The 17,231-nt window shown below is 35.7% G+C and overlaps 2 protein-coding genes across 3 annotated transcripts; both read left to right on the forward strand.

Moving 5' to 3' along the window:
* The first annotated feature begins 896 nt into the window (after positions 1-896).
* LOC110784427 (mannose/glucose-specific lectin-like) lies at positions 897-3,853 on the forward strand. 2 transcript variants are annotated; one of them, XM_056843753.1, is made up of 6 exons: positions 897-1,056; positions 1,195-1,395; positions 1,497-1,763; positions 2,700-2,900; positions 3,001-3,267; positions 3,673-3,853. In XM_056843753.1, exons 1-6 carry the CDS (start codon positions 1,036-1,038, stop codon positions 3,697-3,699), a joined length of 984 nt encoding a protein of 327 aa, XP_056699731.1. In that variant the 5' UTR covers positions 897-1,035; the 3' UTR covers positions 3,700-3,853. The 2 variants fall into 2 exon arrangements, with proteins under 2 accessions (XP_056699731.1, XP_056699733.1); XM_056843755.1 differs by having other exon boundaries at positions 2,703-2,900.
* An 8,667-nt stretch (positions 3,854-12,520) lies between these two features.
* On the forward strand, positions 12,521-13,702 carry LOC110784442 (MLP-like protein 34). Its single transcript, XM_021988897.2, has 2 exons — positions 12,521-12,755; positions 13,196-13,702. The coding sequence occupies exons 1-2, from the start codon at positions 12,572-12,574 to the stop codon at positions 13,462-13,464; spliced, it is 453 nt and encodes a 150-aa protein (XP_021844589.1). The 5' UTR covers positions 12,521-12,571; the 3' UTR covers positions 13,465-13,702.
* The last annotated feature ends 3,529 nt before the right edge of the window (positions 13,703-17,231 follow it).

A 17,231-nucleotide genomic window follows, 5' to 3' on the forward strand; every position in this document is an offset into this window, starting at 1 on the left:
GAAATTGATACCCATTTTTTAGGATGTAATTAATTAGGGATTTTTTTTCTTCTCATATATAAATACTAGTCTTATATGCACGATATGCGTGCGAATATAAAAAAATAAATTTGTGTTATTACTATAAACCTGAAATAACATGTAAAAAATATAATATAAATGCGATGCGTGCGAATATAAGAAACATATAAGTTAGATAGAACCGAACGCATTAATTGATTAAAATGGTAAGAATTTATTTACTGGACTAGATTGATTAAAATGCTTCTTTGGATTTTTCCTATTGGATATATTGTCATTGTATTCTCTATTATATAAGTGAGGATATTTTAGTAATACAAGGGGATACCAAAGGTAGATTTACTAAAATAACTTCACCTCTTCACTTATATAATAGAAATACTCCCAAGTTAGGTAGAATATACGCTAAAATAAAAGATGAATTATTCAGAATTATTTCAACGTAACATTATGCGTTCTTTAGACGCACATTTCAAAATTTCATCAACTATCAATTGTGTAAGAGAATATAAATTATTTTCAAATAATAAAATGAGGTCCACTATATTTATTCCAACACATACATAAATTAAATAAGTGTATGGTGAACAAGTAGAATAAGTTCTTGTAGGTCTATATGGGTGAAAATGTAAAATCATGAATTTCACGTAAATAAGTGTACGGTGAACAAGCAGAATAAGTTCTTGTAGGTCCATATGGGTGAAAATGTAAAATCATGAATTCCACGTAAATAAGTGTATGGTGAACAAGCAGAATAAGTTCTTGTAGGTCCATATGGGTGAAAATGTAAAATCATGAATTCCACACAAATAAGTGTATGGTGAACAAGCAAAATAAGTTCTTGTAGGTCCATATGGGTGAAAATGCAAAATCATGAATTCCACGTACTCGTATGTACTTAGTATTTAAATAGATATCTCGAGCATGCAATTCTACCAAAACACACAACAACCAACACACAACCTACCTAGTACTTGCTTGCATAAACATTGCACCTTATTTTCTGCATAAGAAATGGCTCAAGCAATTGTCAAGGTGTGCCTTTATTGTTTTTGCTTATACTATCACCGTTTATGATTGATCTGATTATGTTATATAATTGTCTATTAATATTTATTAATTAATTGAGTCGTAGTAATTAATATTTTTGTTATGTTTCAATATATATCATAGAAGCAAGCGGTTGAATACTATGGGCCTTATGGTTCTAAATTGCCACAAAATTATAGCCTGCAACTAGAAGACGGGGAACGTTTCAAAGAAGTTATAGTAACATCTGGGTCCATAGTGGACTCAATTGGGTTCGTGGTAGCTAAGCGAGATGGGACTACCGCCACTTACCAATTTGGTGGTCCCGGCTTCTATGAAGGCAAGGTTAGATGACTAACGTGTATATATATGTTTAAAACATCATTTTTTTTCCTTAAACGTGTAATTATTTCCTCGTTCTTATTTCTTACAATGTACATATAAAGGTGGTACTCAAGGATGGTGAATACTTAACAAGGATTAGTGGAACCTTTGGTAACTCACCTAAATACCTCCCTGATAATGGTGTGTTGATTGCTACAATGACCATACACACCAATTTGAATCCAAATGGATATGGACCATTTGGAAAAGGTATAGATGTCGAAAATGTTGAGAAATATTCATCACCAACCACAACTGATGGCCCTATTGTTGGATTTCTTGGAAGGAATGGCATGTATCTTGAGTCTGCAGGAGTCATGATCCGAAAGGTAAGATAATTACCAAATAATACTCCCTTCGTCCCTTAATACTCGCATCGGTTTGACCGGTGCGGAGTTTAATACATTTGAATTGACTTATTAATTTAATAGTGTTATTTGATAGTGAGGTATTTTTTTTTTAATATTGTTAGTGGCAAATGTGTAAGAGGTCGGGAGTGGTGAGTGGAGGATGTGAATTTTTAAATAATTTTTTGTAAAGAATAGGGGTGTAGGTAGGGTAGTAGGTAAGTGTAAGAAATAATATAATATTGTTAAAAATTTCCATTTATAGAAGCGGTGCAAGTATTAAGGGACGACCCGAAAAAAAAAGCGGTGCGAGTATTAAGGGACGGAGGGAGTACTCAACTTTAATCAAGGTTTAATATGCTAATGTTTTTTCTGTATGCCAAATAAAGGAATTCCCACCAAAGAATGCAATGTGAGGCCATGTAAGGATGTACTCCATATGTTCCATAATGTTCCTCATGTTTACTATTCATAAGGTTAAAGTTTAAAAACTTTGATCGTAATTAATAGTATGATTAACTGATTAAGAGTATAAATGTTAATTTGTGGGATGTCATTGGTTTCGTTTCAATATAAATTTCTAAATACCAATTTTTTATAATATTTACTAATACGAAATTAAAATTATTAACGGTCAAAGTAATGCATTGGAGACCGCGGATAATGGAAAAGTGAGGAAAATTATGGAACGGAGGGAATATGAATGAACAAGTTATTATAGTTATTATACATATACAAAAATTAACTTGAATTTTGACATGTGAAATTGAAAAAACATGAAAAGTAATCTGACATGACCAGTAGTATAAAATCTGAAGTAATTTATACGTATATACGTAGTAACATTTTATTACGGAGTAGTATACATCTTAAATGTGTCGTACTAATCATCACATATTATTTTGTCTTTTTTCGTAGCAGCAAGTGATTGAAATCTACGGGCCTTATGGTTCTCAGCTATCAGAAAACTACCGCATGCAACTTCAAGATGGAGAACGTTTCAAAGAAGTTATAGTAAGGTATGGGTCCATAGTGGACTCACTCGGACTCGTGGTAGCTAAGCGAGATGGGACTACCACCACTTACCAATTTGGTGGTCCCGGCTTCTATGAAGGCAAGGTTAGACGACTAACGTGTATATATATGTTTAAAATATCATTGTTTTTCGTCAACATTTAATTATTTCCTCGTTCTTATTTCTTACAATGTACATATAAAGGTGGTACTCAAGGATGGTGAATACTTAACAAGGATTAGTGGAACCTTTGGTAACTCACCTAAATACCTCCCTGATAATGGTGTGTTGATTGCTACAATGACCATACACACCAATTTGAATCCAAATGGATATGGACCATTTGGAAAAGGTATAGATGTCGAAAATGTTGAGAAATATTCATCACCAACCACAACTGATGGCCCTATTGTTGGATTTCTCGGAAGGAATGGCATGTATCTTGAGTCTACAGGAGTCATGATCCGAAAGGTAAGACAATTACCAAATACTCCCTCCGTCCCATAATATAGTGCCCGTTTGACCAAAATCACGGTTATTAAGGTAAAGTATAACATTGATAATAAAAACAATAATTATTTGTTCTTTCAAGATAAAGTACATGTTAGTTGGCTTTTATGGAGAGAGAAATTAGAGATTAAAGGTGTGTACATAATAAATAGGCCTAAAAAAGACAAAAATCAAGCACATGGGTTGAATAAAAGTCAAAAAATACAATTTTCAAAGTAAAAATTAATGGTTTAAAATAGAAATAGGCACATCATTTAGGGACACCATTTTAGGAAAACAGGCACTATATTATGGGACGGAGGGAGTAATACTTAAACTTTATCCAGATTTAATATGCTAATGTTTTTTTTTGTATGCCAAATACAGGAATTCCCACCAAAGAAAGCAACGTGAGGCCATATACGGATGTATGAATGAACAAGTTATTATGTGTATTCTCCAATAAGCCATATTAGTTTATATATAAACTACGAGTGAGTGTGGCCTCTCAAGAGTGATTGTAATCATAAACTTGAATGAATATTCTATTCCACGTTACTTTTCCTAATTTCCGTTATGTATGGGCCTATCTATCTATACTAATATATTAAAAGGCGTTTATAAGAACGTATATGTGCCATGTAGATCCCTCCTTATTACGCCACATCACCACTACTAAGTATCATGACATGTAGTTGATAACCAAAAAGCATATAGCAAGGATTGAACACTAGACCTCTTGAATTAAAAGTTACCATTTTTACCATCTTAGCTAGCCACAATGATGTTATAGCTTTCTATTTAAATAACAAATACAACCTTTTTAAAATGAACAATAATGAATTAACGGAAAAAACAAACAAAAGGGAATTAATTACTTAACTTATAAATGTACAATTCTTCTCTTCTTAACTTAAGCTTAAAAAACAAAAAACTTAGGGTAATGGAGTGTAATTATGAGTGTGGAAGAGGGAAACATTGACAAGAGTATAATAATCAACTAATCATGAAGAAGAGAACTCGACTTTGTTTTGATTTTCGGATGTGGGAAGGAAGTTTGTTGATCGACCACTGATCTTGCATGGAAATCAGATAATAGCACCACATACGCACATATTTAAAATAAGTTAATCCCACTAAAGTAAAACCCGGAGCAACGCCCGGGCCACAAACTAGTTATAATATTAAGTCTCGTTTTCCCTTTCCACTCCTCATTGAAATTATTTTTTACAGCTTTGATTTTAATCATATTATACCAAGTGATCGAGCTCAATCTTTTAAATTATGTTGAAAAGTACATTAAAACTAATTCAAAATTTAGCTCATAGTAACTAGCTAGATTAGGAGTCGTGAAATTTAGCTCAATGCAACAATTGGTTTTTTTGCATCGGTGACTTTACAAGGAAAAAGCTAGGTTAATTACAATAACAATTATAATTATTTACGCAAATCATATCGCACATGAATTAATTCATTGCATCAAATATGTTAGTAATATTATATACATGTAATTATTGAGATAATATCATAATAGGAAGGATATATATCCTTTATATTATTAGTGATTATGTAAATATACTTAACATATTAGTGGTAGATGTTATTTTATGAGAAACTCCTTGAATAGTGTATTTCCATTGATCAAATATATATGGATTACAATATGAGTCCTAATAGAATTAGAAACACTAATATGACTAGAAGTCTAATATACATCAAATATCATAAGAGATTAAATCCTATTATATTTCTATCTCTATCACACCCCGCAGTCTTAGTGGGATGAGGTTGTATGCTAAGAATGGATCTGAAATCAAAAAATAATTGTCGAGAAAGGCCTTTAGTGAAAATGTCTGCAAACTTCTATCACGAAGGAACATGCAACACCCGTACCTGACCCAATGCCACTTTCTCGCGAACAAAATGGATGTCCATCTCCACATGTTTGATGCGCTGGTGTTGGACGAGGTTTGACATTATCACAATAACCAATGGTGGTCTGGCGTAGAGGGCGATGTAACTCGAGAAGAAGGTTATGTAGCCAATACGCCTCTGCAACGACGTTTGCGACGCCTCAATACTCTGCATCTGGACTTGATCTAGAAAGAGTATAGTAGGCTGACGCTTAGAAGACCAAGAAATAAGATTGTCAACTAAGAAACAACAATATCCTGAAGTTGAATGGCGAAGCGCAAAGTAAATGTAGGATATAAGTGTAATCCGTGATTAATGGTGCCCCGAATATAACGTAGGATGCGCTTTAATGCATACAAATGAGGCTCCCGTGGATCATGCATAAAAAAACACACATGTTGCACCGCATAGGCAATGCCAGGGCGAGTAAATGTAAGGTATTGTACAGAACATGCCAGACTGCGGTACTGAGTTGGGTCCACCACAGGAGGACCAGAATCTGCACTAAGCTTTGCATTAGTGTCAACATGAGTGGCAGCAGACTTACAAGTCATCATGCCTAAACGTTCCAAAATTTTCTGTGCATACTTTTGCAGAGAGAGAAGCATATAAGGAGTACAAGAGATAGAAATTTCAAAAAGTGATTCCGATGCCCCAAATCAGACATCGGGAATTCTATTTTCATATGGGAGATCAATCGATCACGCAAAGCATCAGATGATGTGCACAAAATAATATCATCAACATAAAGTAATACATAAACCATATCATCACTATTCTTAAAGTAAACAAAGATGTGTCACTCTTTGCAATGAAAAAACCCATATATAATAAGTGACAAACCTTTGGTACCATGCACGGTGAGCCTGTTTTAGGCCATACAGTGCCTTACGGAGAAAGCATACATAATTGGGAGCTCGTCTGTCAACAAATCATGGAGGTTGACCTATAAATAGTCTCCTGAATATCACCATGTAAAAAATAATTGTTCACGTCAAGTTGATGAATAGACTATTTTTAGGCATAGCTAAACCCAGAACAATGCGCATGGTAGTTGGCTTGACAACTGGGCTGGCAATTTTCATCATAATCAACACCTTATACCTGTAACCTGCCATCACAAACGAGCCTAACTTTGTGCCTTAAAAGGTCACCTTTTTCATTTTCTTTATGATAATAAATCCACGTGCAATTTACAGTATTCACTCTCGTTGGTTTAGGCACCAACTACCATGTCCCAGTATTAACTAAAGCACCATATTTATCTTGCATCGCCGCATTCCAATTATGGTTCGTCAAGGCTTGTTTATGATTTTTTAGAATAGGTGAGCGATGTAAGATTGGTCCAAGTGGTTGTATAGTGAGACTATACTTATGATTTGGTTTTAAATTGCCATGTTGACTCTTAGTGATGCAGGTGATGGTAGGGTTGGTCTGGTGGGCTGGATGGGGCGTACGCAGCGAAGGGGAGACAAGGTGTAACAGAGCTGGGCCGAACAAGGGGTATGGTGGTCCACTGGGTGATGGACAAGGGAGGGGGTGCATTAGTCCAGACGGAATTGGCCGGACAAGGGGAAGGGAGGCGCGCTGGGCCGCTGGAAAATGAGATGACATCATCTGGGCCTGGGCAGGGGAGGGAGTTTGGTTGGGCGTGTGAGTTTGGGAAAGGGGGACAACATTGTGGGCTCCTGTTTGCCGCGGGTTGGGCGTGGAGGATTGCTCAAGCCCACGACTGAAACGCGAAGGAGGCTACTCAGTGAACCTTGGAGGGTTCAAAACTGGGCTGGCCCTTTGTGGCCCAGTAGTGCTGTTTTGGACATGGTGCAACCAAATAGGGGAGAGAAGTGGGCTGGGCTCTATGGATTCAAGGAAGGAATAGTCTGAATCTTTAAATTGGCCCAAGTTTCTGAATGGAAGGTATTTTCATCAAATGTGACATGCATGCCGAGAAATTAATATTTTCATGGAAGAAATATCTAATCATTTATAACCCCTAAGGTTGGTTTGGTACCCTAAAAATACACATGGTGTGGACTACAGAGCTAGCTTATATGATGTTGTAGCAGAAATATTAGAAAAACATAGACACCAAAAATTTCTAATATGCTCATAAGAGGGGATTCTGCAAAACAAGACTTCTGCAAGGGAAGTGTTAGCGAGTGTCTTTGTGGGAAGAATATTAATTAAATATGTGGCCTTTTCTAGGGAGTCTACCCAATAGGAAGGGGGGAATGGAAGCATGAAAAAGGAGAGTGCGGGACATGTTATTTAAAGTTTTAATCATGTGTTATGCTTTACAATTCTGTGAAGAGGTGTGAGGACACGAAAATCTAAAAACCATACCATTTTGGACACTAAACAATTTAAACAGGTATTGACAAGTTCCCTCCGTGGTCACGGTTAAAGGATTTAACAAGTCATTCAAATTGAGTAAGGACATATTGGCGGAAATTCAGAAAAGACTGAAACGCTTGTGATTTGTATTGAAGGAGGTATCGTCCACACAAAATGGGTAAAATTAGACCTGATCAAGATGAGCCCGGCCCGCCCGAATTTTTTGCGGATTTGGGCAGAATTTTCCGGCCCGGTTTCCGGGCCCGGCCCCGGCCCGAAATTTTTATTTTTTTGGGCGGGTTTGGGAAACACAAAAATACACTTTTTAGTTATAAATTTGGCCCGGCCCGAAAATGGCCCGAAAATCCCGGTAGGCCCGGCACGAAAATAACGGGCTTGGGCACAAAAATTTGGCCCGAATCTTGGCCCGGCCCGGCCCGACATAGCGGGCTGATTTTTTACGCTCAAGCCCGGCCCGCCATTTGATCACCTCTAGGTAAAATCATCTAAAAGTACTAAATAATATATATGACCTTATTACAACGAATAGGAGAAGTCCATAAGTCAACATTAATTATATCAAAGGCAAATGATGTAGTGCTTATGGAATTATGAAACGGAAAACGAGAATGTTTTCCTAATTGAGAAGAATTGCAAAAATTAGAATCATGACCCTTACAAGAAATAATATGTTTATTCCTAAAAAAGCTTAAAATATGCAGTCTTGGATGTCCAAGTCTATGATGCCAGGTGGTTGGTGACGTGGCTATGAGTGCGGTTGCAAGACATGTGGATGGAGTGTTGGTGGTGATAGGTTATAGGTCCCCCGAAGTATTATATCTCGTGATTATATTCCCCGTACGAATATCCCTCAATTCATAGAAAAACCATTAGGGTCAAATTCAATTGATACTTTATTATCAGTGGTGAATTTACGTACGAAAATTAAAATTTTAATTATTTGAGGTGCAAGAAGGACATCACGAAGATTTAAGGGTGGTTTGGGGTGGGGTAGAATTGTATGACCATAACCTGTAACCGGAATGCGATGACCAATACCAACTAAAATATGATTATTAATGCTTAAATTAAAAAGGGGCATGAGCGTACCTCAATAATTGGTCATATGAGATGAAGCACCGGAATTCATGTACCATGCTTGGTCTTATGGGAGAGACATAGTTGCAAAGGAGCTAGCCAATTCCGTTTGGGACATGGGCTCGGAAAAATATGTTTAGTGCGGTGGCGGAGGGCCCAGCTGCTGGGCGTAGTACACTGGGTGCGAAGTTGGGTAAGGATTGTGGCCTGCTGTTGTGGCCTATAGGTTGGCTGGGCCGTCTGAATTGGGCCATAAGTTTGTTGCAGTGATTGGCCATTATGTTGAGGATAAGGCAATGGGGTTGATGCCCATTGTTGCTGAACAGGACATGCATGTGGATGTGGATTGGCCCAACTCTACTCATGCAAATTCTGGGTAGCGGAAGAGTTCGGTGATGGGCATGTGTTGTTGTTGTGCCCCCTCTCGCGCCCTCTACCTCTCCCTCTGTCGCGGCCACGACCCCTCCCACATCCACCCCTGCCGCCACCGCCTGGGTTGCAAGAAGGTTGGGCTGGGCCGCCGCCAGCTGTGGTGGTTGAGCCAAAAAAATGGTGTTTGAACCACTAGTGTCATGGGAACGACTTTCTTCTTCACCAAGTAGGCGATTCGAGCATTCTCAAAGGTAGGGAGAGGATCTGTTTGTTGGATCAACTGAAAATAGCAATGAACCGTAAATCCCTCAGAAAACAGAATATCAATGGATTCGATTGAGAAAACATAACACATCCAATAAATACCTCAGAAATTTCAGCACACTATTGAGCCGTAAATCCCTTCGAAAATTCAGCACCTCTTGCGAGTTTCCACCACTGTGACTCGTTGAATTATGATAAGAAGAAGAAGAGAATCGAAAATTCAGATAAAGAAGAAGAATTAAGAAGACACAAAACAGAAGGAAGTATAAAATTAAAGACAAACCTTGATGAATATCAATGGCAAAGAGTTAACGGTTTTGAATTTGAAGAGAAGATACGACGCGGTTGTGTTTGGTGTTTTAGCTAATTAGGGTTAGAGAGAGATAGAGCTAGTGCGTAAAAGACGTGTTAACAGTTTTTAGTTTTAGCGTTATAGCAAAAAAAAATTATTTAGAGGCGGTAAAGTTTAATTTTCACCAATTTTTGAAGCGCGCAGGTCTGAATGTCGTTTATTGTAAACACGTGCAAGGAACATGTTTTCTCGACACCAAAATGCGTAGCCAAATATTTCGACGACCAAAGACGTCGTCAATAAGGCGTCGCCAAATTTCTCGGCGCCAAAAGTCGTCTTGAAAACATGGAAATATTTTTGCCCCCCCAACGCCACTTCCTTGGCGTCGAGGCACAAGCGTCTTCAAAGAGGCCATTTTGTAGTAGTGTAACATCTATTTCTAACACACAATCCCTTTCACAAATCCGTTTATGGAAATGATTTATGAATTTAAGAACTGCTTTATGATTTACAACCATGTTTATGATAAAATTCTTGATTGGATTGTGGGATGCCTTTTGATTTCAATAATGATTTTATGAAAGTATGAATGATTTCAATGAGCTTTGCGAAGCATGATTTATGAATGTGAAATGTTATTATGTCAACACATAAATAATAAACGAAACATGATAATGAAAAGTGAAAGACAATGTTCTGGCAGTATTTGATCTATTTTGTTTTGATTCTGATTCTGATTATGGTCGTGCACGTACCCTCGGACCCCGCTACCCCATGATGGGTAACGTCTATTTCTGTCTTATTTTGATGGTGCAACTGGTGGGAGACGTCCTACATTCTGTTCATACTTGCCAGTAACCATGAATGAATGTTTTAATAATATAATGGAAAACTATTATGTTATTTTTATTTGTTTATCTTGAATTGCAAAGGATTTTGTGAAATGATTTGCAAAAAGGTTTTTACGATATTCTACTCTCCTTCTATTTGCAAATAAAATGAATTGAAATGAATTTACATTGTTAGGGTAGTTGTTACTGAGCCTCGGCTCATGATGTTGCTTTTGGTTTTAGGTACTGAAGAAGGACAACGAGATGGATTAGTGCGAGGACGAATCAATTACAGCAAGGTTACTTAGTTTAATAAGTGAGCTTCACTAGTTAATTATTGTACTAAAACTCTAGCTTTAACTCGTTTCAACTCAATCTTTAAACGTAAATATCTCCAAATGCGTATGTTACATGAATATATTTTGAAGTACCTATTGAAAAGAAATTAGAAGATTCTCGAATAGTGTCAAGATTCCAAAAGGGACTAGGGAGTACTTATTATTTATTATTTATTATTTATCATTTATTATTTATTATTTACTATTCATTCAGTTCAATTCAGCTATATTAATCTTAGAAAAACAGGACAATAATCTTAGAGTCCGGATCCTCTAGAGTTTTAATAAAACTCTACAAGATAAGTTGTGTCTACACCACACATTTTAAAATCAATGGCTCATATTAGTGGGAAGGAAAAATCAGGGGGTGGATATTGAAGAAAAAAAATAGGGGGAATTTGGAAAGATAATATATGAGCCATTGATTTTTCATTCAATGGTTGATATTGCTCAAACTCTACCTTGTAGAGTTATTTTAGAAATCCAGAGGATCCAAAACTATAATCTTAACACATAAATGTATCAAAAAAAATTTGAGTTAAATTGGTAGAAATTATATGTGTGGTGCAACATGATTGCCAATTTGGCACTTGAAGAATCTCTTTTTAGAAAAATGTTTGGTGTTTCCAATACGCGTGGCGCAATGTGATTGAAGTATCTTAAAAAACAATGATATGTTTGCCACGATTTTTCTAAACAAAGATAAAAATATATGTATTTGAACCTTGAAGAATATATGATCATACTACATAAAGAAAGGTTCTTATATTTTTATTTTTGGACATAGGCGATAAAGAAAGGTTCTTTCCTCCACAACTTGCCAATAAATATCACTTGATCTTGGAAGAATTTCTGCTAAAAATAATAATGCGTTGCCTTTTTCTATAAATGATGTTCATAAAGAGATACTTCCTTCTTTTTTAAAAAAATAAAATAAAATTTCACAATTAAATATTTATGTTTTACAATGCACTACTGTGACCACTCATATTTTTTTATTATATTTAAGGAAAAATATAAACGGCCGACATTTAAAAAATAAATAAATATATATATCGAGATGAATCTAACGAGATTTCACGTAATTATATTTTTTATGCCTAAATCACAAAATATGGTTACAACTAAAAAGAGAATATGTGAATAGTGTAATGCTTTCCCTCTCTTCTTCTAGGGTTTGTGTTTTCTTGACCGTTCGGGACGAAAATAGTCTAATTTCCTCCGGCTCTTCTTCTTGTTTTTCATTTTTTTTCTTCATGTTCTGTCTTTTTTTTATGTTTGTTTCTTTTCCGTTGGTTTGTTTGTTTTCCATTGGTATGTTAACAATTTATCTTTGGTTTATTTACCAAGGTTCTTGATTCTCATCTATGGATGAGAATTTTATTTTTGAGGGTTTCAATAACTGGGAAAGTGATCTATATTCACATGGATTTAAGGTGTATCATCATCTCATTGATCGGAACAATTCGAGCGTAGATTACAAATGGCTCTATTTGAAAAGATGCGAAAATATCGAAAATCACTGCTCGCAACAAGTTAGAAGCGGTGCAGTACGAGCTATCCTGTAGGAGATTCAGAATTGTAACTGTTGCGATTGTAACTGTATTTTCTCTAAATATGTGGTACGCAAATCTATTTTATCATTGTATACATTTTATGGCTTATTATTAATAATAGTGTACTTCCCCGTCAAAAAAAATCTATGGAATAAATTAAATTTAAAAGAAAAATGGAGAAAGTATTAACTTTAGCTCGCATGCTCGTCTATAAAGAGCCCGCGCGGCCCCTATTCATTGTAACTCTAACACAGTAACACTATTCTATAACTTTAAAGGGAAAAAAACATGGCTCAATTGCAGAAGTTGGAGGTGCAAGTGGAGCTCAATTGTTGTGCAGACAAGCTCTTTGGAATGCTAATGGCAAAACAGCCAGACATCCACAACCTCTCCAGCCAGGTTCACACTTGTAAGGTCCTACAGGATAATTGCATCACTGTTGGTAGCTCAAGGAAATGGGACTTCGTCATGGGTACGTAATTAATATTCATTGTTTTTATTATGTAATACTACCTCATTTTCATTAAGTTCTTTACACTTACTATTTGCACGGATTTCAATGCAATATTTAACCGTTAATATATCCAATTCCGCATGACTAAAAAGATATTAAAAAATCGATAATTAGAAAATACATTTTGAGACGAATCTAACAATTTCTCACATAATAATATTTTGATACACATATATAATAGTGAGATTTTATTTTCAAAGTTTTTGACTTTTTGACCCATTTTTCCAAAGCGTAAAAAACTTAATGATAATGAAGGCAGTACGTGATTAATAATTTAAGAATGTCATTATTTTCGATTTAATCTATCGATCTTCACTTTCGTATATACATGTCAGTAATTTTCTATGTACAACCGGTTAATTAAATTAACCTTGATTGGCGACCTAATATGCGTGCAGATGGGAAGTCACAATTCTTGATAGAGAGAATTGAGGAAATTGATGAGAAGAACAGGAAGGTGAATCGCAAAGTGATTGAAGGGGAGTTAATGAAGCATTACAAAACTCTGTACAACACAATTGAGATCATTGAAACGGGGGATGCAACTTGTAAGGTTGTATTTTCTCTTGAATATGAAAAGATCAATGAAGATGCACCTGAACCTCACAACGTTCTTCAATTTTCAGCTGGTTTCTTCAAGGAAATTGCGTGTCACTTCACCAACTAATGTGCGTTCTAAGTATGAATTAACCACTAAAGATGTGTACTACCTTCATCCGGATTTACTCGTCACATTATTAGTTTACTATTTATGTGAGTATTACTACTTACGGATGATATATATATGGTAGTAAATATCACGTAGGGGGTCTAAGCACACTTTGTAAAACCCCATATAAATAAATGGTTTCTTTATGTACTACTGCCACCGTTTTATAATGATATTTACGTTTTCTGTTTTGGTATGTTTCATAATCTTTATCAAATTGTGTTTTATACTATTTTTGTATATGAAAGTTATGTTACTCCGTATTATGCTGTAAGGAGATACGTAGCAATTGTTATCAAGTAACTCTACAAAAAAGGACGGAGAAAGAATACAAACTCTCTTACAAAGAAGAATTTTTCCAGACCTAAGATACAAGTATTGAATCATCAATACCAAGTGTAGTCAGTGGCAGATCCAGGATTTGAGATATGGGGGTACGAATAAAAATTCTTATAATCTATCAACGGGAAAAAAAAAAATCGGGTCCAATTCCGCTATAAAAATGATCCCAAAAAAGGGTTCGGTATTAAAAAAAGGGGTCAAAATTACATTCATTGTAATATTTTAGTCTAAATAATTAAAATCTAAACCCACCGCTCACTTCATTTATATTATCAACGATTTACTAGTCTTTCAGTATATTCGATAAACAATAGAACAATTAGAAAAATAAAGGGAGTAGTGAATTGTGTATATAAAAACCATTAATGAAATTGAAATCATATTAAATTTCAATAGAATTGAAAATATTATTCTACACTATGTATTATATATGTATATGACATCTAACATTGTGTTTACAAATTTCATTTTTTAAAAATATATAACCCATGCAACTAGTTTTAGCAAGATACAAAAGTGAAATTCACAAAAAAATGATATATGTATGTAATTGAAATTAAACGAGTGAAAAAGAAACTCTCAAATGATATAGCTAAAATCATTAAAGAGATGAAAAAAGGGAAGACTAAAATCAATAAATAGTTAAACGGTGGAAAAACTATTAAGTGCTAAACAATGAGAAAGTAAAAAACATTATGGAGCTAAATAAATGGGGTAAAAAAATTGTGAAAAATAAGGGTGACAAGGACTCAAACCTTGCATCTCTTTCCTCCAACATAATGAAACTAAACACTCAACCAATTGAGACAAACTAATTTATATGATACATAATAGGGAATTTTATTTAACTATATACAAAAAACCTATTACTATTATATATTTTTTCGCGGATCTAGGGAATGGGGGGCAACGGTACCCCTTGTAACCCTAAATCCGCCACCGAGTGTAGTGTGGAATAAGCTCATAACAAGGAGATCGAACAATCCCCTATCTCTATCACTAACTTAATTAATTTACAAGGGAATAATATTTGTGCTATTCATCCAATCAAATCAACTTTAATGCATTGGGATGTTCCCTGTTAATTGCTCTATCCCGCATCCACTTGTTGTCCCAAATAAATAACCCTCGAATTGAACTAGCCAAGCATATATACTCATAGCATAACCTTTTGCACGACAAGCAAAAGAATTTTTAATTAGCAAGTTTTCCGATACCATATTCCCATGCATGCATAATTTTCACAACATGATAGACAATAATGAGGAGTTTAGTATGACATGTGACTAGCTATATGAATGATAGGGTCGGATTAGAGTGAATTTTTTAAACAAATCATGCAACTCCAAGGGTCGTTGCTAGGGGCATGGGTATTGATAACATCATTGTCCGAATACTAACTTTAGACAAAAGAATAAAAATGAATTTTAATTCAATACGCATTTTTATCAGCTAGTCGATCTCCGATCAGATTATCTAACACTTGCCTAGCTAACTGTGAAACCATATTCATATATACTTAGTATGTCAAGCTCGTAGCTAAATTAGTTATGGTTATGTACGAGGTGGGTGGGGTCATATGTGAGTTGTTACCCAATAATTTACTAATTTTCAAACAATCTTTTACAAGAATTTATAGTTAAACTTCTATTAATTATGTTTTCCTTTACCTTGAAACAAACTAAAGAGTAATCCTTTTTAAAGAGTACTATAGTGTGTACTACTTGTAAATTGTAATATACGAAGTATAAAGCTAATAATTCAGAAAACGTCTCTAAATGTTACATCAAAAATTTCTTTGAATTCGTACGGTAGACTATGGTAATTAGGGATGTCAGTGGGGGGTTTTGCGGGAGACTCGCCCCACATCCGCCCCAAGTAGGCGGGGATGGAGGTAGGTTTGGCGGGTGATGGGGCGGGGATGGGTATAAAAATCGTACCCGCCATGGGTGATGGGGCGGGTGTGGATTTTGTGTTGAGCCCGCCCCGCCCCATCCCATCCCCACTCGCCCTGCCTCATCCCCACTCGCCCCGCTTCATACCCGCCATGAGTGATGGGGTGAGTTTGGATTTATTCATCTTTAGGTGATAATATAAATTTAGGTGAGATTTTTATGTTTTTTGTTTGGATTTTTTTTGTTATGACGAGTATTTTTTTCGATTATATAGGTTACTTTAGTCATTAGGTATTTTTTTTCTATAGTTAACTTTGATTACTCCGTATATATGGAAAATGTTTGCTAAATAAGAAAAATTAGGCGGGTATTAGCGCGGGTATGAAGCGGGGATAAGACGGGGATGGATACCCAGTTAGGTGGCGGGACGGGGATAGATTTTAGCTTACACCCGTTGGGGCAGGGATGGGGATGAATTTTGTACCCGCCATGGGTGATGGGGCGGGGATGGAAATGAAAATTTTAGGTGGGGATGGGGATGGGGATGGAGGGACCTACTGGTAATAAGACTCATAAACATAATTACCAACAGAATATTTAGAAATTAAATATATGTGTGGCTCTATATGATTGGAGAATCTAGCTTTAAAAAATATGTTCCGTTTTCCACAAATTTTCCCTAAAGTTATATGCTCATGAACTTTGAAGAATTTATGATAAAACTATTACTATTTAAAGAAAGGTTCGTTCTTCCACAATTCACCAATAAAGAAAAACTACTACTATTTAAAGAAAGGTTCTTTCTTCCACAATTCACAAATAAAGAAATAAAGATAGAATTGATTTTTTTGTTCTACTACGAGGAGATTCCACCGCCTCTGATAAGTGGACTAATCTGTTTTCGTGAGTATTTTAATGGGCAACATCTCTTTTAGCTGAGGTTTTTTTCATACCCAATGGTAGAACCCGAGACCTTGGTTAAGGAGCAAGAGACCCTTAACCACTCGTGCCACCAAGGGGTATCGGACCGACCCAGACCGGACCGAAGACCGAAATTTAATAATTCAAGACCCGAAGACCGGACCGATTAAGTTCGGACCGGACCGGAAAAATCGGTCCAAAACCCGGACCGGACAGGTTTGGACCGGTTGTAGACCTATTTCTATATATTTTTTATTTTTTCTAAAAATTATTGTGAAAAAGAAAAAATATGTTTAAAAACCCAATTGTTTAAGACCTTTTTTGGAAGCTAAAATAAAATATATCACAATATAGTAATATTTACATCAAATTAAAGGAAATAATTAGATTTTTAAATAGTTTATATTATATTTTATTAAAGAAAAATTGGTCCGATCCAAAATCGGGTTTTTGACCGGACCGGACCGAAGACCGAAAATCGATATTTCTCGACCCAAAGACCGGACCGATTTCCTTCGGTCCCGTCCGGTCCGGTCCGGTCAGGGTCGGTCCTGTCCAGCCTATCAT

The sequence above is a fragment of the Spinacia oleracea genome, chromosome 1 (genome assembly GCF_020520425.1).
Source record: "Spinacia oleracea cultivar Varoflay chromosome 1, BTI_SOV_V1, whole genome shotgun sequence".
Lineage (NCBI taxonomy): Eukaryota > Viridiplantae > Streptophyta > Magnoliopsida > Caryophyllales > Amaranthaceae > Spinacia > Spinacia oleracea.